General features: G+C 32.2%; 2 protein-coding genes and 1 non-coding gene across 3 annotated transcripts; 2 read left to right on the plus strand and 1 right to left on the minus strand.

Annotated features, from left to right (window-relative positions):
- Positions 1 to 6,976: 6,976 nt before the first annotated feature.
- Positions 6,977 to 10,895, plus strand: LOC146934290 (Transmembrane amino acid transporter family protein). The gene is made up of 7 exons (XM_085706162.1): positions 6,977 to 7,181; positions 7,304 to 7,534; positions 8,158 to 8,255; positions 9,326 to 9,512; positions 9,603 to 9,733; positions 9,823 to 10,059; positions 10,311 to 10,895. Exons 1-7 carry the CDS (start codon positions 7,097 to 7,099, stop codon positions 10,698 to 10,700), a joined length of 1,359 nt encoding a protein of 452 aa, XP_085562288.1. The 5' UTR covers positions 6,977 to 7,096; the 3' UTR covers positions 10,701 to 10,895.
- A 2,512-nt stretch (positions 10,896 to 13,407) lies between these two features.
- LOC146934291 (U2 spliceosomal RNA) lies at positions 13,408 to 13,602 on the minus strand. The gene has a single exon (XR_015009025.1). It is a non-coding gene; the product is annotated as a U2 spliceosomal RNA (small nuclear RNA).
- A 4,629-nt stretch (positions 13,603 to 18,231) lies between these two features.
- On the plus strand, positions 18,232 to 19,759 carry LOC146934292 (uncharacterized). Its single transcript, XM_085706163.1, has one exon. The coding sequence runs from the start codon at positions 18,948 to 18,950 to the stop codon at positions 19,476 to 19,478; it is 531 nt and encodes a 176-aa protein (XP_085562289.1). The 5' UTR covers positions 18,232 to 18,947; the 3' UTR covers positions 19,479 to 19,759.
- Positions 19,760 to 21,381: the final 1,622 nt, after the last annotated feature.

Genomic DNA, 21,381 nt, shown 5'->3' on the forward strand with positions numbered 1-21,381 from the left:
TAAAATGGAAATTAAAAATAAATTTATATTGAAAATATAACTTTTGAAACTTTTAAGACATTAAATGCACAATTTACAAGAAAAAATTTCTACATTTGACTTCTTAACTTATGCCCCAAGGGCATAAGTTAACATTTCCCATATATATATATATACACATACATACATACTTGATGGGCAAATTAAGCCATTTCATTCATAATTAATGAGTACAAAGTGGAAGGTACAACATTCATATATATTTAACAAAAAGCACTTATCACAAAAAAATATTTAAGAAAGAGCAATAAATGTTATTTTTCTATTTTTAGGTATTTATGATTATGTTTCTTTTAGCCTCTTAAAAAAAGATTATGTTTCTTTTTTTTTTACGTAAAACCAAAAACACATTCATGTAAAACAAACAAAATAAAAACAAGTGACAAGTCAATTTTCAATCTCTAGTAGTGGTACCGAAATGATTTTTTTTAGGAATTTAAAGTTTTTTTGGGTGTAAATAAGTAGTAAGAAGGTGTAAATAATTTGATAAAACTTATAAAAGTTAATGTAAATAATTAAACAGGTGTAGGTTGTTAACTTACTCCTTAATAGTTAGATGTATGTTGCTAATTTACTTCTAGTGTTAGTGTTTTTAGGTAGGTGTAAATTAACAACCCTTTATATAAAATCATTAAGGAGTAAGTTGGCAACTTACACCCGCTTGTATTTCATCATAATATATAAATATATTTGATGATTACATGATTTGATAATTTTGATTTGGATAAAATTTTAATGTGTTATTACCCATGTCATTATATCATGTCTATGTCATATTTTATTTTAAATATTAAAAAGAGATTAAATTGCATAAGTTGTTTAGTGTAAACTTTTTACATGGTCAACAAATTATAATCACTTATATGTTTGACTCTGAAAATAGTTATAGTGAGTCAAATGTTTTCGGTGATTATAACTAGTTGAAAATCTAAAAACTTTTACAATGAATGTGAATTTAAATCAAGTCTTATTAATATTTTCTTAAATCTAATTTTATTTGGGAAATTACTCAAAATAGTACTAATATTTTTTCTTAGTAACAAAATAATAGTAATAATTTGGGAACCTACAAATTTGGATTCAGCTTTGAGTATTAATCTTCCTTCTACTCAAGATGACAAGAATCAGCAAGAAAACAAAGCTGAGGATTGATTGAAAACAACCTCCACTCGAAGAAACCTCTCAACTCTGTTCTTAGTAACAAAATAATAGTACTAATGTGAATTTTGATGTTTGCGACTCGTACAATGTCCACTCCATAAGTGAAAAGAATAATTAGGATCCCACGATGCGTAGAATACACCTAACATGCACATTTTATGTAACTTCCTTCTCACCCAACATGAAATGAGGAAAAGATATCAGTGTACACCAGCCATTTCCACTAACAATAGTAGATTGAGTTAAAATTCGAAACTAAAAAGCAAACGAGGAAACTAAACCAGCAGTATTGAAAGGCCCGTATTGAAATTGCTTATCTAATTTAACGATAACAATACTTTAAGAAACAAGTGGCGTGATAAGCATCGCACGGGCATAAATGTATGCTACAAAATTGGAAATGGATTTAATGTGGTCACAATTTACATTCAGTCATACGTACGGTCAGGTCCTTATATAGTTTCAAAGGTGGTTCCGTTCTTGGCCTTTTATTTTCTTCTCTCTTGGTCAAATGCGAATGTGCATATAACTGGAATACCAACAATTATGTTGTCTTCTTACCTTTAAACTCAGGCAGAAGCTCACCATCCGGCGGCCGAATTCTTCTCTGATACTGTCACCCGATTTAACCCACTCATTCAAACCATAACCCGTAAGACATGCTATCCGACCAACCCGATAACATTTCTGGTCGGAGACGGACAGCTTTTTTCCGGCCGCCGGATTTCATCGGATCAGGGCCAGCCCAACATGGCTAGAGGCCTAAAACAAATTTTATAATGAGGCTTCTTGGAATTAAAAAAATGGTAATGTTAACCAATGAGCAAATATAGTATGTACTGCATTGAAAATTATGTTGTCAATCCCTTAAGAGTCAATAAAGTGTCTTTTTTAATTTAAAATTAACACGATGCTTATTAAACTTAAAAGCATAATAAATCAAGTTTTGTTGAATCCAAGATTTGAACTTAGGACCAAAAGGATATCTGAGGCCTTAAAATTGACCAACTAAGCTAGATAAATATTGATTATTAGTATGTCACATTATATATTTATAGCTAAATTAACTTATTTTGAGACTTTTTTTTAATCCAAAATTTTGAGGCTTAAAACCCTTATTTGGGTGGCTTAGTTCTTGGGCCAGCCCTGCATCTGATGGAGGTTTATGGTCCATAACCGCCCGAAACTGCCCGCATGTCCACCCCTACCTCAACTTTAGAACCTCCACCATCCATCCAACACAGTCTCCAATAACAACAACACACCTAATATGACATCTAATCTAGTCTAGTATTTATTAGAGATGTGTCATTTGAACAACTATTTGCGTGACAATCTTTGAGACAACCATAAATTTACAAAAAAAAAAGTATTGATACGAAAATCAAAACAATAGAAAGAGAAAAAGTAAAAATATAATATAATTATAAAAAAAAAGTTACCACAAAATTATTTTACAAATATCATTTATTTTTTTAATACCATAAGCACATAGTCAAACCCATCTAAGATCACATCTAGTCCGGTATTTAATACCACATGCAGATAGTGAAAGTACATACAAATATTTATAGGCAAATGTTAACTTGTGCCCTCAAAGATACATGTTAAGGAACTCATTATAGAAATATACGCATAAAAAATCGTGTAGTCAACTTTTAAAAAAATTAAAATATCATATTTTCCAATGCAAAGTTTCTTTTTTTTGGGTAATTAAACATACTGCAGGTGAAACATAGAGTCCAGAAAATGGAGAAAAGAACGGGAGAAATTAGACTAAAAATTTAAGACTTCGCAATTAAGCAAAAGTGCCACACGATAATAAATTTAACTTAAGCTATTATAATTAACTCATTAAAAATATTTGATAAATTGTAAATTGCTGACTGAACATGAAATAACATAGAGGACAATTGCAGAATATAGATTGTTAGTTTTTAATGGGTTTTTGTCTTTGGTCCCCATTTTCGTACATGTTTAGTTTAATAAAATTTAGGTTTATCTAAAAAAAAAGAGCATACTATAATTTTTAGATGACATGCTAAAAGATATCTTCAAGTTTAAATAGAGATTTTGATTTGAATTCAATCATGATAATGCAACAGTGTGATTTTATTTTTTAAAAATCTAAAATGAGATATATTAATCAAACCAATGAAGTCCTTTCAACATAGGGTGTGTTAGAAACAGACTTAAAAAATCATTAGAGAGTCAAGGTATCTCAAGTAATAACAGAATAAAACACGACAAAAAAAACAAACTAAGAAATTGTGGGTAGACATTGAAGAGGATTGAACCATTAGTTATGATAGTCAAAAATGAAAGTTGTGTATAATGCCTTCAACTATCAAAACAAAAGTTATGATAATGCAACAATGTTAATCTCTTATGGGAGAATTTTTTTCATCCATTATGGTCTTATATGATTCAATATATTAGGAAGAAAAAAAAAAACCTATTACACTTCTCTCTTCTCTTGTGTTAAAATATACACTTCCCTCCCATCTTATTCAAAACATATTAGAAAATATTTCACTCCCCTCCCCTAAGAGAAGCTTGAATTACATTTCCCCTCTCCTCTTTTCTTAAAATCTACACTTTACTCCCTCAATAATTTTTTAGCATTTCTAATAATCATGCAAAAATAAAAAATAATTTAATACACTTTAAAAAATAGCATTGCGGGACCATTTTAATATAATCCAAATTTGAATACATATTTTTCAATACTTTTTATTCACAATTTCATTAACATATAGTTTTAAACTCTGTTATAAAATATGAAATAACCAAAAATAAAATTAAAATATGTGAAAAATACTAAGATGATTAAATGTGGTTATTTAAAATTTAATTTTATACTCTACATTATAAAACTAATAGCAAAATATTTAAATTTAATAATCACTGACATTTAAATTATAAAGAAATAAATTTATTTTTCTTAAATGGTGGTTCAAAGTTAATATATCATAAAAATATTTATTTACGTTGAAATAGATTAAAATATAGTGCATAGTTAATTATTAAGGGAGGGGGTTGTAAATCGTAATTCAAGCATCTTATATGAGATGAGAGTATAAACTTTACTTTTTAAAAGAGAGGAGTGTATATTTTAATATAAGGAGATAAGAGTGTAATTCAAGCTTCTCTTAGGAGAGGGAATGTAATTTACTCAAATAAAAACAAAGAAATCTAATTAAATTTGTTAAAAATTATGCACGTAGCAATTTTTTAGTAATGTTATTATGAAAGTAAATTATAACTTAAGAAAAACTAATTGAAGTAGTCCCGCTTGCAAATTGCAACCGACATGGTGTGCACAAACGGTTCATTGACTTTTTTTTTTATGGTTTAATACATGCTTTGTTCCCTTAACTTAAAACTGTTTCAATTTGGTCCCTTAAATCTTACACCGTTTACTATTATGGTCTTCTCCGTTAGTTTTTTTGTAAAAACTGTTAACCTTTGCCACATGTCAGTTTTGATTGGTGATCAAAGGTTGAATTTGAAAAGCACACTGTGGACTCACAACATATGATAACTCCTATTTTCATTCTTTCTCCTTCATCTTCTCCAGCAACGCATGATCCAGAAATAACAAAACAAAAATTCTACTCCCTCCGGTCCTTTATATAAGAAAAGAAACCAAAAATCATCAAAACCAAGACAATCATTAGTTGTTGCAATTTTTTGAATGCTTTTACAAATATGCCCTCATAAAAATTTGTAAAGTATTAAATATACCCACTATTGTTGAAAGGATCAACATTAAATGAGGGCTAGGAAAGTCTTTTAAACAATAAATGTACCTTAAAAGTTGTGACTTTTTCTTATAAATGAGACCAAAATTTTTTTTGAAAATTTTCTTATATATAGGACCGGAGGGAGTATCATTTATCTTTTTTTTTTTGAGGAAATCATTTATCTTCTTTCCTCTCCATCTTCCAACTTCATACTTAAAACAAAAAACAAATTCTTGCAGAACAAATTTCAGCAGCACAAATTTCTGAAGGAGGATTAATCATATTAATACTTGAAGAAGTGGGAAGGGCATGGCTACTTCTCCTAATTGTTCAATTCGCCCCATCCATCCAAATCAATTTTGTCATATTTCTTCATCAATTTCAACAACAAACTCTTATACAACAACAACAACCTCAACAACAGAATTTCAACAATCAATCGCTTCTCACTTGCATATTCATCAATCTCAGAAATCAAAAACTCAAAATTAAAAGTTGAAAAACCCAGAAATAAAAACCCATAACTCAAATCACTAGAAAGAAGTATTCTCCAAAAGTATAATGTTTTTTTGTAGCTTTGTTGATCCAAATGAGAAAGGATGGAATAGGGTCTTATAACAATTGATTTCCAGACGTAGAAATAATAAAGAACGTCGGATGCATCCAAACGTGTAAATTAAGTGACTGCAATGACTTTAGGAAAAAAAGCAATTGCATTAATCCAGATCCATTGAGAAAGAAGGAACATGCGAGTAGAGGAGAAAAGAGATATGAAGAAAGAGTGTGAGAAAGATGTATTATTTCTGGATTTTTTTGTTTTTATTTGAAAGAGATCCAATTTTTTTTTTTGTGGGTTAGAGTTTGAAAGTTTGGATTAGATGGTGAAGATATGATTGAAGAAAAGGCAAAATAAAATTCAGTTTAGGTTTGGATTTACATTTGGGGATGAATATGATGAAGATGGTGGAGAGAAATTAAAAAACAATAGCAGTTTATTATACTGTGTTCATTGATTATTTTTTTTTGTTTTCTTTGAATTTATTTTGAAGAAGAAGATGAAAATAGGAGTTATCATATGTTATGAGTCTACAGTGTGCTTTTCAAATCCAATCTTTGATCACCAATCAAAACTGACATGTGGCAAAGGTTAACAGTTTTTACAAAAAAACTAACGGAGAGGACCATAATAGTAAACGATGTAAGATTTAAGGGACCAAATTGAGACAGTTTTAAGTTAAGGGACCAAAATGAAATCCGAAAATAAGTTAAGGGACCAAAGCATGTATTAAGCCTTTTTTTATTCTTAAAAAAGGTACATTGACTATTTAATCTCATATGTCATCTTCACCTTTAATTTTTTTTTTTTGACGAAATGACAAAACCATTATAAACTCACGCACATAAGTGGAGGTGTCGGGGTTCGAACCCCGATCATGACGTCCGGTCTAACAATTTCGACATTTTGCCAGTTGAGTTAGGACTTCTAGACTCTTTACCTTTAATTAAATACCTATGAAAAGCACCACCAAAAAAATACCTATGAAAACATATATTAAAATAGATCAACTCTTTAAATGAATCTTGTCACCTCGCATAAATAACTTATTTGTATCCAACATTGCTTCTAATTTGGAAATTTCTTACGTGAAATAAAAATTCATGTTCGCTCTTTTTTTTTTTTTTTGGTATGGAATCAATGGATTTGGATCCTCTCCAGCCTTTTTCATTCAACCATCTCTTCTTCTTCAAATCAATGGTTAATTGATACATGAAGAAAATAATAATAATAAAATAGAGAGAAAAAAAAAAGTTAAAAAATGACTGAGATTAAAGCAGGATGGACAACATGAGAAAATGAACATGAGATGATCCAAATCCTTAATCATACTCGCTCTTTGTAGAAATAAAAAATTAAAAAATCCCGCTCATTTTTGTTTGTTTTAGATACAGCTCAACTTGTAACAAAAAAAAAAAAAAAAGATACGGCTCAAATGAATCATATAAATAATAAACCAGAGAGACAACTGAACACAAACCCACGCGTTAGGCAATTCTATGGGCCAAATAATAGACATAGTACACTTTTTCAAATAATTGAAAATTGATTCTCTCCTAAGTTCTCTCTTGGTTGGCGTGGCTAAACTCATGCCATGGCAAACCCACCTAAGGAGAATCAGAATCACCACCCTCAAGATGAAGATGACGCCGGAGCTGCTTTCGTCCTCCAGTCCAAAGGCATGCAATTTTTCTATACTCTTCAACATTTAATTTTTCTCTTCTTTAAATTCATCTTTAATGATTCATTAAATATCTATCTATCTATCTATCTATCTAAAGATATGAATTGATTGATATAGGTGAATGGTGGCACGCGGGGTATCATTTAACAACGGCGATTGTAGGGCCAACGATACTAACGCTGCCGTACGCATTCAGAGGATTAGGGTGGGGGATTGGAATGTTATGCCTAACAGTTATGGGTCTTGTAACCTTCTACTCTTACTGCCTCATGTCTAAAGTTCTTGATCATTGCGAAAATGCCGGTCGCCGCCATATCCGTTTCCGAGAACTCGCCGCCGATGTCTTAGGTGATGTAATCTTTACTTTGCACGTTTGCATTGTGTTCATCTTGCATTTTCTTTTCTAATTCTTTTTCTGGTATTTAAGATTTTCTATATTCAGGATATGCCATTTTCAAACATTAATAATTACTACTTACCTAATTAGAAAAACCGTACAAATTGAAATTAAAGTCAAACTGTTCCTCTATCAATCAATAATTGTTTTTTTAGAGGATCAATCAATAATTGTTATTTCACCATTCATTATCTGATATGCGTTAATAGTTGATTTCTTCATCTACATGTTATATTAAAATAATTTCCACAATTATTTGGTAATCTAATCTCATTTAATTAATTAAAAAATGTATATGAAAATTAAAATATGCACCATATTTTATAAGATAAATAGTTTTTTTTTTCTTTCCTTTTGTTGAGTGTTTCTTCTCTCTCGTAAGGACCAATGCTTAGAATCAATGATATCCAAGTTTTATTACAAGATATGGTGGTGTGTACTGTGTACATAACACAACACAAGTGATATTTTTAATGAGTAATAAGTTAGTAACAAGGACCAATCGTGCAGAACCGCATTTCTAGATTTGTACGATATGAATTTTCTTAAATTTTGTTGGTTTCATTGATGACAGGGTCGGGTTGGATGTTCTATTTTGTAATCTTTATCCAAACGGCAATCAATACCGGCGTTGGCGTAGGGGCAATCCTGCTTGCTGGTCAATGCCTCCAGGTTAGCTTTCCAATTATTTTTAGTAATTTTACTTTACTAATATACTTTAATATTTGCTCAAAATAAAAAAAATTTAATATTGCACGGATTTAAATAAATAAGGGTAAAATAGGGGAAATTCTTTGTCTTTTTCTATCATTTGACATACATTTTATATAGCGTCATTCTCAAATCAAAGATACCATATACAAGAAAAAAACTAAAATTTTTACCAAAAAATATAATACCCCACTTCCCATGATAGTGACACCAATGAGAGCAACTAGTTTTTTTTTCTGCTTTTTTTGAGGGATTGAAAGCAACTAGTTGTTATTGTAGACACGTATGGTTTTCATTCAACATAGACGGACACATAATGATCATATTGATCATAGTGAGTATCTGAAAACGGGTGATGGTTGTCGTTGCGAAGATGACAAGTTAAATTCCATCCACATTCAATACTAGTATGAAATAGGTGACCCCTATCCACCTATATGGAACTTTTCACATTTGGTCCACTTTGTTTGGACCTGTATGAATTATGATAACTCTTAGGTTCAGCTAAGTTCGTATATCTATATTCTCTCCACAAATAATGGTTCTAAAATATTGTACAATGTACCACTTGTTAGCTTGTCCATGCTAGATCAAGATAATTAAGAAAAACTGGTAATGTTATTTATTAAATTTAATAACAATTTTGTATTTAATATTTATTGTTGATTATAGACAAATATGTAAAATAAATAGGAGCATGTAAGTAAAAATAATAGTTAATGCAATTAAAATTATAAAAATGTATTCTATAAAAAGAGGCAAGAATTTTTTTCTATAGGTTCTAGATTTGAGAACACAGCAGTCATTTTTATTTTGCTTCCGATAGTGGATGTCGGATCTTTTATGGAACAGGGGAGTCCGATTTTTTTTTTTTTTGTTCTTAATTAGTAATATAGGTATGTATAATGTATATACACATTTTGTAGCTAAAAAATCACTAATAAACAATGATTTAGAATGTTAAAATACTTGGCTCAAGAAAATGGCGTTCGTTTTAATATTTCAATTTGTGATTTGGTATTTTCTTTTAGATCGTGTACTCCAATATTGCACCACATGGAGCATTGAAACTGTACGACTTCATAGCAATGGTGACAGTAGTCATGATAATTTTGTCTCAGCTTCCCACTTTCCATTCCCTACGACACATCAACTTGTGTTCCCTTTTTCTCAGCTTGGGCTACACCTTCCTTGTAGTTGGTGCTTGTATTCATGCAGGTATGGACTAGTATATATTACAAAATTATTACCCCCTTGATTACATTTATGTTACAAATATTCATTATGCGATTAAACTTGATATTGTAGGTACATCAAAAAATGCCCCTCCAAGGGACTATTCCTTGGAACCTAAGGAATCCTCAAGGGTCTTCAGTGCCTTCACTGCCATTTCCATAATTGCAGCAATTTTTGGGAATGGCATATTACCTGAGATACAAGTAACCATTTTGTCCTCTTTCTAAATTGAAATAATTACCAGACAAATATATTGCTAGATTAACCATGTCATTATGAATTAATTGTATAGGCAACTCTAGCACCTCCTGCAACTGGAAAGATGATAAAAGGCCTTACTATGTGTTATGCCGTAATTTTGGTGACATTCTACTCTGCTGCAGTTTCTGGGTATTGGGTATTTGGAAACAAGTCCAACTCCAACATTTTGAAGAGTTTGATGCCAGATGATGGACCTTCTTTGGCTCCAACTTGGGTCCTTGGACTCGCTATCGTCTTTGTTCTTCTTCAACTCTTCGCAATCGGTCTGGTAAGCTCACAAACACAAATATAAGGGATTGAATTGGTTTGAACTATGGCCGCGATTACAAACTTGTAATTATACTGTAATTGTTGATATTGCGGACAAATGCGGATAAATGCAACTACAATTGTAGTTGCTATAAGTCGTAGAGGTTTCCAATTTCCAAAGCCTTTACAATGTGACGGTCTTTGCAGGTTGCAATTTAGGACTATACTAAATAATAAGCAATAATAATTTTAGTCTTATCATATTTATAGGTTTATTCTCAAGTTGCTTATGAGATAATGGAGAAGAAATCGGCAGATGTGAAGCAAGGGATGTTTTCCAAAAGAAATCTTCTTCCTCGCCTGATTCTTCGAACACTTTACATGATTTTCTGTGGATTTCTAGCAGCTATGTTGCCGTTTTTTGGAGACATCAATGGCGTGGTTGGTGCTGTTGGTTTCATTCCTCTGGATTTTGTCCTGCCTATGATTTTATACAACAAAACACACAAGCCTCCAAAATCATCATTGACTTATTGGATCAACATTTCAATCATGGTGGCATTCACTGGTGCAGGAATCATGGGTGCATTCTCGTCCATAAGGAAATTAGTTCTTGATGCTAACCAATTTAAGCTGTTTGATAGTGAAGTTGTGGATTGAGCAAATGTATGTAGAAACCAAGAATTAAATCTATATTGTTAATATGAAAAACCACACAAGGTTATTTCAGTTTGTAAGATGGGGAGATAGGGAAAAGTCAAGTGCTATGTTTGGTTAAAGGAAATTCTTTAGTTTCTCCAAAGGCATGTTTGAGAATTTTCAGCAATAATAATAAGAGAAATGATATTTGTACAACCAATTTGCAATAAATTTTTGACAACTTTCTCTCTCATACTCACATCATGTTTTTATTCTCTCTCTTCCTTTTTCTCTCTTTATTATTTTTGACCAATGAAAATAGAGAAAATGGAAGTTGTCTTGAAAGTTGTCACCAATGGTTGTTCATATATCATTATTATAATAATAATAAATAAAACACACACAAAAGGTAGGTCTGTCTCCGGCATAGGTGTGGAACAAACACCAAGTACTATCAGATTTTTTTAGACGGCGTCGTTGGTTAATACGTGTCTATAAACCAACTGAAGTTATGTGCAAAATCTAATTTACTCCATCCGTGATATTGTTACCTAAGTAAATTTTGTTTTAGAAAAAGAATTTTTTTTTTTTGGTGGTCGGGGTTCGAACCGCGGAATTTACTCGATTTTTTTTTTGTGGTGACCTTGCATATTTTATGCAGTCCATACCAACTGAGTTAAGCTCACGAGGACAGTTTTAGAAAAAGAATAAAGGGTTAATATATATATATATATATATATATATATATATATATATATATATATATGTTAATACACACCCACTTTGATTTTAGAAGGTGTGCATTAGCATCATACACCTATTTGATTTGGACAACAATACCCCTTCTCTCTTTTTTTAATTGTCATTCAACACATGTCCTTCAAAGTAATTTTCATGCCTGACCCACACCCATATTCTCTCTCTCAAAAAACCTCCCCACGCGCCTGGTGACGCCAATTCTCCTTACGCCCTGTACTGCGTTCCGGCGGTTAAACAGAGGGTGGTGTCGGGACAGCAGTCCGGCGGTACGATGCCGTTCCAACGCTTGTTGGAGGTGTGATGACGGTTTTTGAAGACACTGCCAACGGCCGACTATGTTGCTGTCGGAGATTTTGCAGATCTGTTCTTTGGTTTTGGGTGGGTTCCATGGGGGTTTTCTTCACCTTCCCACTGGTAACATACAAGGCAGCCTCTGAAGGATTTTTTTGTTTGTGTGTGTCTATATATAAATTCATAGATTTTATTTGAAATCAAAAATGTCTTTTTTTTTCATTTTATATTTGTCTAACTCTTCAATTGCATCATATAAAATAAAGAGTATTACTTTTCTCACCCTATGCCTTTCCTCGCGCGCCCTATTTTGTTCCAAAATTACCCTCGGAGTTTTCTGGATTTTATAATCCGGAATGATGTTTTTCCAGAATTTTTTTGATTTTAAGCTTTCTATTGCTGTGGAATTGGTTATGTACAAGCTACAGATTTTAAAAATAACGGTGCACTTAACATTTATGGAGAGAGGTATATTTTGCAATGTGCTGCAGATTTTAAATATAATATGAATGATATTACTGAGTTGTCTTTCTTAATTTCTTTCTTCCAAAGGCATCAGCACTAAATGAAGTTTTCAAATATTTGTTAGGTCATGATTCTAATGCTTTGAAGTGAGTATTGAAACTTTACTTGTCTCATTCATCACAAGAGTTATGGATATGTCAACTTCATACTTTGAGCATTGTTATGTAGAGAAATAAGTACTCCAACACCGGGTTCCAAGGATTTATTCTTCCCGACAAAATATCCCAACCATTTTTTATGCAATTCAAAGCTTGTTTCTGGAAAAAAGTATTGGTCATACTAGAGAAATCCTCCATATAATCACATTCCGGATTACAAACTCCGAATTGTTTAACGTATTCCGGATTATGTAATCCGGAAACATCATTTTTCACCCTATTTGTTGACTTTCAACGTGAGTTACGGATTTTTCCGGATTTTGTAATCCGGAAAGCTCAAAAAATAGGGCGAGTTACATGATTTTTTCGGATTACATAATCCGAAAACCCCCTAAACACCCTTTTTTCATGGTGCTAATGCAATCCGGATTCTATATTCCGGAATGCACCAGCACCAAATTTTTCATATGTAACAAATCTTCTAAAATTCTATGTGCATCTAAACTCTTAGAACCAGGACAAGCTTTAAAAGTAAGAGTCCTTAACGATGTTGAATTTGCAAGTACGAACCGTATCAAACTCATTGCATGCTGAGAAATTCTACATGCTCTAACATGGATATTCACCATCTGCAGATTATTAAGGCAATCACTACTGCATACTAACTCTTCTGAATGATCCGACACTTGTACGGTAGAAACATCGATGTAACTCTGAAGTGTAAAAATTAAAGTGTCAAAATACAACAATAAGAAATAAGCTAAGAAGCTTAGGTAATCATATAAGTTCAACCAAGCCAGGAGCACATTGGAGTGCACTAACAATATACAAAAGTTCTCCTCTATCATTTGCTCCATGATTTTTACACCCAAAATTCAAAATTCCATCATTTATATTTTTTTTCATGGTGCTAATGCAATCCGAATTCTATAATCCGGAATGCATAAGGGCATTTTTGGAAAATTTACAGGACACGGAAGAAGACCATAGGGTGGGAAAAGTAATACTCTAAAATAAAATCAAACGCTAGCCAAAATAATTTGAAACTAAGATTGGTGGGGTGCACCAGCCCATGCGATAGTGCAAAGCATAGGCAACACTCGAGAAGCCCAATAGCAAGCTATTGTGGTAGCTTCTCCCCCTCAAAAAAGTAATTTAATATCGTGTGACCCATTGGGCCACATATCAGATATTAAACTGATAAGAACAGATACTACACTTGATCTTAGCCAAAAGGCCGAGAAAGGTATGAGATGAAAGAGGAGTTGGCTTCTTGTTTTATATCTCACATCCACTCACTTGCCTTCTTAAATGAGCGATGTGGGACTAAACTTTGACAACAACTTGGGACTCATTGGTTTGTACGCATGGCATGGCCAACAGAGACCAATTTCCAAGCAAAGGATTATTTGAGCCCCCAACAAGGACAAATCTCATGTCAATGATACATTTCACAGATTTTGAGAAGCTCATTAATGATTATTTTTAATTGCTGGATGAAGGAAAATGAATGGAAAATAAAATGATGGCTACAGACAGTCCTGTGAATTGAATGAGTCTTTCTTCTCCCTCCTTTCCTTCTAATTCCAAACTCCTTGTACTCAACAAGTGCTGCAAGCCTTCTACTCAGTTACATTTCCCTGAGATCATGAATTTTTATTACGAATGAAAGATTTGTTGAGGCTAAACAAGTGCCTCATGAAGTGTACTTAATATCACTATTGGAAATATATATCAGTTGTCAAACTAAAGTACAGCTTAATTGGTATCATACTTTTCCTAAGCCAGCCACAAATATTGTTTAATGGTTCTCGAAAAATTCAATGTTACGTCCATAATCAGGGAATTGTTTTATATGCAGACCACAAATCTCTTTACACATAAACATAATCATCAGAAAAAATACCAACATTACCTATAATGTAGGAAAGTGAGGTAAGAAGATCTTTAATTTATTTTGATGTATTTGGTAAAACCAACACAAACAAACATAGAATGTCAGGAAATGTTTTGAGGTATCTCTGAGACAATATGTAAATCAAATTCATTTGACCTCAGTTTCACTCAAAAACATATATACTAAAAAGTGTGTATGTAGAGTGTAGACGACAATACATTTCATTCTGACTGTGTGCTTGTTTTAGTTTTGATTACATTTCATTCTCGGAATCAATCCCCATTGTATGCAATGTAGCACCATTTTCATTGTGCGAAATCCGACATATGCACAGTAACCAGAAAAAATAAGTTTCTAAAACAGTGAACAATGTCACACCTAACAAAAAGGTGAACAACTAACAATAACTCAAGAAATCTTGTTGAGAATGAAATGGTGCTATTGAAATCAACTTTTTTTCTATTCTGTTAGGCTGTTTCAACATATTGCTCCGCGAGTTTCTTTACTTTCTCACATTCCTTTATGAGGAAATTAGCATTCTTTGGCGTGATCACATCAAGGTCTAATATGCTCAAAATTCAAATCAAGAGTGTGATTATTTTATGGAATGAATCAATTTCTTCACATAATGGATTTTTATGTAAAAAAAATGGTAGCAATTAGCATTTAATTAGAAAAATAAATGATAAAATCAACACGGAAACAATTTTGCCTATAACTTAACCTAGAAATTAGTAGAACTAGCTAAAGAAAGAAAAAACTTGACCGGTGGATTTAAATGAATGACGTATTGCAAATTATAAAGGGCATACATTTGCCAATTGGACAAAATTTAGGGATGAAAAATTATGGATGTTGATAATTTAGGAGGCCAATTTAATTATTAATTTACTAAATGTATAAAATTGTCAAACTTGGTTATAATAAGCAACTGTGGGGAATTCCAGTAGCAAAGTATAATGAATACTACTATCAGTAATTAAAAAAAGGCTTAATTAATGATTTTGTCCGTTAAGTTATTTGTTGGTTACATTTTGGTCCCATAAGTTATTAACGTTACAATTTGGTCCCTTAAGTTATTTGTTGGTTACATCTTGGTCCCATAAGTTATTAACGTTACAATTTGGTCCCTTAACTTATTTTTTGGTTTCGTTTTGGTACCTTAACTCTTCCTCCGTCAACCACTCTGGTCCTTTATGTTATTAGAGTTAAGGTACAAAAACGAAACCAAAAAATAAGTTAAGGGACCAAAACGAAACCAAAAATTAAGTTAAGGGACCAAATTGTAACGTTAATAACTTATGGGACCAAAATGTAACCAACAAATAACTTAAGGGACCAAATTGTAACGTTAATAACTTATGGGACCAAAATGTAACCAACAAATAATTTAAGGGACCAAAATAGTAATTAAGCCTTAAAAAAATAATAGTGTTTTGGATTGGTCAAAAGACCCAAAATTCATCACATATCAGGTTAAAATGCATTATGGCTCGAGCATGTCACTAGATCAAATCAAGTGAGTATTTGATTTGTTCCACCTCATCATTGCTTCAAACAATTAATTGAGGATCTTCCATTCTACAATGACGAAATGCCTCAACAACACATAACAAAAACAAGCTCGACATTGATGACGCGCCATCTAAAACAACTTTCCATCAACATTCCAACAACTTCATTATCATGCCTATATATAAAGGGCACTCATTATCAAATACACAAGATATACAACTTCTATCCTTTCAATACCCCTTACTCTTGCCCTCTTACTGATTTAGGTTCCGGAGTGTTTACATGTAACCCTCCAATTCACTTTTTGAAGGTTGTTGCTCGATACGTACAAACCATTGTTTTGATCACTCTCGATCAACTTCCATCTTGAATCTTGATATTTTAAGAGAAACAAATATGTGAAGCAAATTATATTTGTTGCCAAAACATTAAATCAAACTAGTTCTGGCAAACACGAATTTGCAAAGTGTTTGAACCAAGTTTGGTGACCATGCTTCCATTATCACATGGAAGTAGAATTCTTTGCGTTTAGAAATAATGAAAATGTAAAGAACTTGCTCATGGTTTGAATACATCAATTAAAGAAGAGCTGAGGAAGGGAAAACAACGAGTGTATAGTTGTTCAGCTATATACAAGCATATCCTTGTCATAAAAAAAAATTAGCTATATAAGCATATCCTAATACGATATTACATTATGAACGATCAGCGATTTTTTTTTTTCTTGTGTTAACCCTCCATTTAAAATTGTTTCATCTAAAAATCGAAATCGAGTTCTTACAAACGACTCATCCTTTTGTGAAACTTATTAAACCATTTGAATTCAATCACTTGGTTGGTCAACAAAATAATTATATGCTCTAACTTTTTTTTTCCTTAAGGAATCATATGGTCTAATTTCTAAGCAATATATCTAATTATCTTCGTGGAGAAGCACTCCGTCATCCTACACAACAATATGAACATTGCAAATTATGGGAAATTGTTGGTACTTGTGTTTTGTTGTGCATCATTTAGACAAAATTAATTTAAAATTCATATTTATTTTAAAATAATTAAATATAAAAAAATGATTAAATGATTTACCAATATTCAATCTATTATATTAAAGGTCACATATATATTAAGTGAAGTTTTCCTTGTTTTTAAATAATCTATCGTTGCACGCTGTCCATAAAACTCAATCACAGCAAAGCTAAAGGAGCTGCATAAAGGAGCGACGCGCTCGAAAACCACATGAAGAATGAACAAAATAAACAAAATGGTCCTGTAATTGATCCGAGTCGACAGACGTATCAAACAAAATTCTAACGAAATGCTCACCAATATTCAATCTATTAAAGGTTACATATATTATTGTTATCAAGCCATCACATGGTCCATATCGACGTATAATTCCTAATTTGATTTGAAAATCAGGGGAATTAATTAATCATGATTCAAACCACGAATTCCGGTTGTATATCTTCGCATGCACCAAGCCTTACACACATGATTCAACGGACCACTTTTAATACACGTCCCACACCTTTTCCCACTGCTCAAATAATTTATCTATATTTTTAATTGTTGTCAACATCCCCATTTCCCTTAATAAATATAGCAATATCAAAGATATTATTTTTTAGTTACTCTCTCCACTTTTAATAAATGTCACTCCCCATTTTATTATGAATATCACATTTATTTAGTATTAGACTACAGTTTGTCCTCGTAAGCTTAACTCAGTTGGTATGGACAATGCATAATATATGTAAGGTCCGGGGTTCAAACCCCAGCCACCACCAAAAAAATAAAACTACAGTTTAAATGTGGAGATTTTGTTTTGTCAAGTAGTTTATTCGTCACAATTAATAAAGGTGTCAGCACAAATTTTGTTTGTACTTTTACCTGTGTAATCAACCTTTGGTACCGAACTTTTATATAAACGGAATGATATGGAGATTTTGTGTCATTGTGTGGCAGCTACGATGAAGATTGGAGAGTTTGGAGATTTTGTTTTGTCAAGTAGTTTATTCGTCACAATTAATAAAGGTGTCAGCACAAATTTTGTTTGTACTTTTACCTGTGTAATCAACCTTTGGTACCGAACTTTTATATAAACGGAATGATATGGAGATTTTGTGTCATTGTGTGGCAGCTACGATGAAGATTGGAGAGTTTGGAGATTTTGTTTTGTCAAGTAGTTTATTCGTCACAATTAATAAAGGTGTCAGCACAAATTTTGTTTGTACTTTTACCTGTGTAATCAACCTTTGGTACCGAACTTTTATATAAACGGAATGATATGGAGATTTTGTGTCATTGTGTGGCAGCTACGATGAAGATTGGAGAGTTTGGAAACGTGAAACCAGTGAAAGGAGAGGCTTGTGGAACCTTCAAGTAATGGATAGCTTCTTTTAGTTTCTCACAAGTCATCTGTGAGGTGGATTGCAAGCTAGTACTTGATGACATTGTCAATATAGTAAATTAAATTACACATAGTATAGATCCTTAATAAATTTATAGATCCTTAATAAATTTGTACAACGGAGCAATGTTTATGTGGTCACAACCATAAATTTAGATGGTTTAGACATGCTCACAAAATGGAAAATTGTGAAAATAGATTTGTGAGTGCTCCTAAATAAATTGGATTTATAGTTATGACAATATAAGATTTATTCTTATACAACAACTATCAAGTTTGTTTTGCTAGACAATCGGCAAATGGTTTTACCCTCCTTACAATATTTTTCATTACACTCGTGATTGTATTTATGTTTTAATCACTAATCAAAAAGCTTTTGTAAAAAAAAAAAAAAAAACCACTAATCAAAAAGCTTATCTGTAGCAATAATCAATACTATTATCCTTATTTATAACCAGTATGGAGGTTGCATGTGGTAGAACCATCCTTACTGCAACTCTGGCACAACAATTAAAAATGAAAAAGTTGCCACACGGATTTAATGCTTAAACGTAGTAATAGTCAAATACCTTGGGGACGTGTGTGAAACTCTCATAAGCAGAAACACCTTTTATATTTCTATAAGTGACAAGTGCACATTACTAACGCGTTAAACCCTTCACCATCCATTCATTACAAATAAAACTGATCAACTTAAAACATATCCCTTCTCTAAAACTCTCTTCTTCTTTTGTTTCTTCTCAATTCCTCTCTTAGAAGAAAATTTAACAAACATGGAGAAATATTCAAAGAGTACAAAGTGGGATTGTGGTAGCACTCTATATGACTCATACGAACTAAACTCATTCAAACGCCAAATTGATTCAGCTATAGCTAACTCACCAAGAACACATTCCATGCCTCATTTACCACAACGTACACTCCAACTTCAAGTTCAACCTCAACCCCAACATCATGAGTCAACCTCTTCTCTTGTGATCAACAACAAGTCAACTTTCAAGATCTCTCGTACCTTTCAAAAGCTTCTTCGCTTTGTTTTCAAGTCCAGTGGCAATAAATCCAACAAGGTTAATTCTTCTAGCAGCTCATATAGCAATAGTTTTCGATCATATCCAAAAGATCAAGAACAACGTTTGTGTATGGTTTATGACAAATATGAGTCAGAGCCTATTCTTCTATCAACCATTCCTGAACTTCCTGATTTTGAGATTGCCGGACTTTCGCCGGATATAAGTAACTTCGTCAGAAAGTCATCTTCTGAGAGGTTTACGGCAACAGCTAACATTGGTATTTCGTGTGCTTGAGGGTAGTCTTTAATTACATGATGGTGATATGATATTAACATATATCAATATCAATAATGCTGCTGTACCTAGTTTCATGAAGTCAAAAACGTAGAAATTACTTATTAACATGTATGTGTATAGCAAGTATTTCTGTTTTTTTATTATTATATATACGTTGTAATGAATGAATGATTCACGATGCAGTTTTAAATGTTTATTTTAGATTAGATAGCGTTGAATTTTGGATCATCTATAAATCTTGCAATTTGGACAAATATAAAATATGTGACTTGTATTAATTGTTTTCTCTTGCAATTTGGATTGGATTGGTGGTATGGTATGGAATGTAATGAAATGAAATCAAATCAAATGAGATGGAATATACAATTCTATTTATTGAATTTAAAAAACGGAATTGATACTTATAGTAAACCATATCCTCGCTAGGATTTCAGTCTATTTCCTAGATACCTTTCCTAATTTACACACATGTCCTCGTTGATTTCCAGCAAAAAAACAAATTTAATTGGCTAAAAATTATTTGTGATCAACTCGGCATGATACATGTCTAGATATATCGCAATGGTCTTTAAAAAAATAAGATAAAATAGAATGGAACATAGTGAAATGTATTCCGCCATTCATGTATTCTACTCTAACGTGCCCCAAAGTTTGTTCCCCTAATTGGTAGGTATAAGATGGAACCCTCCTTTGGTCAAAAAAAAAAAAAAAAAAGATGGAACCCTCCTTAAAATTTTAAAATGACTTATTTACCCTCTTCATCACCGTAACTAGTTGTCTTCTTTCTCCTTTTGTATGTGTCTTTTTTTCATCCTCACAACCTCCTGCATAAGCAATGTAGTTTTATATGGGACGTGCACTAATTTGTTCTCACCTAGTGTGTGTGTGTGTGTGTGTATATATATATATATATATATATATATATATATATATATATATATATATAAATATAAATATAAATATATATGGTCTTAGCAATTTTTTGCCACACGTACTTTGTCCCGTGGTTGCGTTCTTTTTCTCCATCACGGTTCCATGTTTGTGCCAATTTATATATGCACGTAACTTGTTCGATTGCCTTCCTTTTTGCACACTGCAAAATTAATCACGTTAATTTCTTGGACGGTGGCTCGGTTTGAACTGATGAGTTCAGCGTGGCAAAATAAAGGTTTTATGAACTTTTCAACACTAAACTTTACAATCAAAATATTAAGTTTAACAATAATTCAATCAAAAAAACTTTTTTAAACTTGTCAAAAATGGTTTATTTAATTATAATGACAATTTTCAAAACAATATTCTCTATTAACTAACTATCACTTCTAGTAATGGTGTAAGGATATAAAGTCAGAGATGTTTCAATTTTACAGTGTTGTTTTCATTGTGTTCCATCACCTTTTTTTTTTTTGGAGCAAAAGTAAGATTAATTCATTTCATCCAAAATTATAGAGTACAAAGTAGTTGTTACATGGTAGAAAACATGGGGGCTAGGGTGTGATAAGGATGCTCTTGCAATGTTATGAGCAACCTTATTAGCTTGCCTCCGAATATACGACACTACAAAGTCGGGATTACTATTCAAGAAAATTCTGCATTGGATAATAAGATCACCAAACTCGTTTTGAGGTGTTGCATTTGATTTGATGACATCTACCAGAGTCTTACTATATGTTTCAAACAGAACATCATGCATTCCATTTGTTGTAGCCATTTTTAGAGATTCTAGCAATGCAATGGTCTCTGCTTCTAAAATGGTGGCGGAGGAAAGTAAGAAATCTGATTTACCGATCAGCAGCTCCCCCAAGTGGTTACGGAAGCATATACCATAGCCAGTGATGGAGTTATTATGAAAAGTTGCAGCATCAACATTGCATTTTGTCATTCCTACCGGTGGCTTAGT

The sequence above is a fragment of the Medicago sativa genome, chromosome 4, assembly GCF_051527215.1.
Source record: "Medicago sativa cultivar Bolivia chromosome 4, Bolivia_mono, whole genome shotgun sequence".
NCBI lineage: Eukaryota > Viridiplantae > Streptophyta > Magnoliopsida > Fabales > Fabaceae > Medicago > Medicago sativa.

What these genes read in the sequence shown, in the direction of transcription:
- LOC146934290 (XM_085706162.1), top strand. Translation starts at nt 7,097, where the DNA reads ATGGCAAACCCACCTAAGGAGAATCAGAATCACCACCCTCAAGATGAA. An exon ending in TGGTGCTTGTATTCATGCAG is followed by an intron (nt 9,513 to 9,602) that starts GTATGGACTAGT and finishes TTGATATTGTAG; the next exon opens with GTACATCAAAAAATGCCCCT. An exon ending in AACTCTTCGCAATCGGTCTG is followed by an intron (nt 10,060 to 10,310) that starts GTAAGCTCACAA and finishes TCATATTTATAG; the next exon opens with GTTTATTCTCAAGTTGCTTA.
- LOC146934292 (XM_085706163.1), top strand. Translation starts at nt 18,948, where the DNA reads ATGGAGAAATATTCAAAGAGTACAAAGTGGGATTGTGGTAGCACTCTA.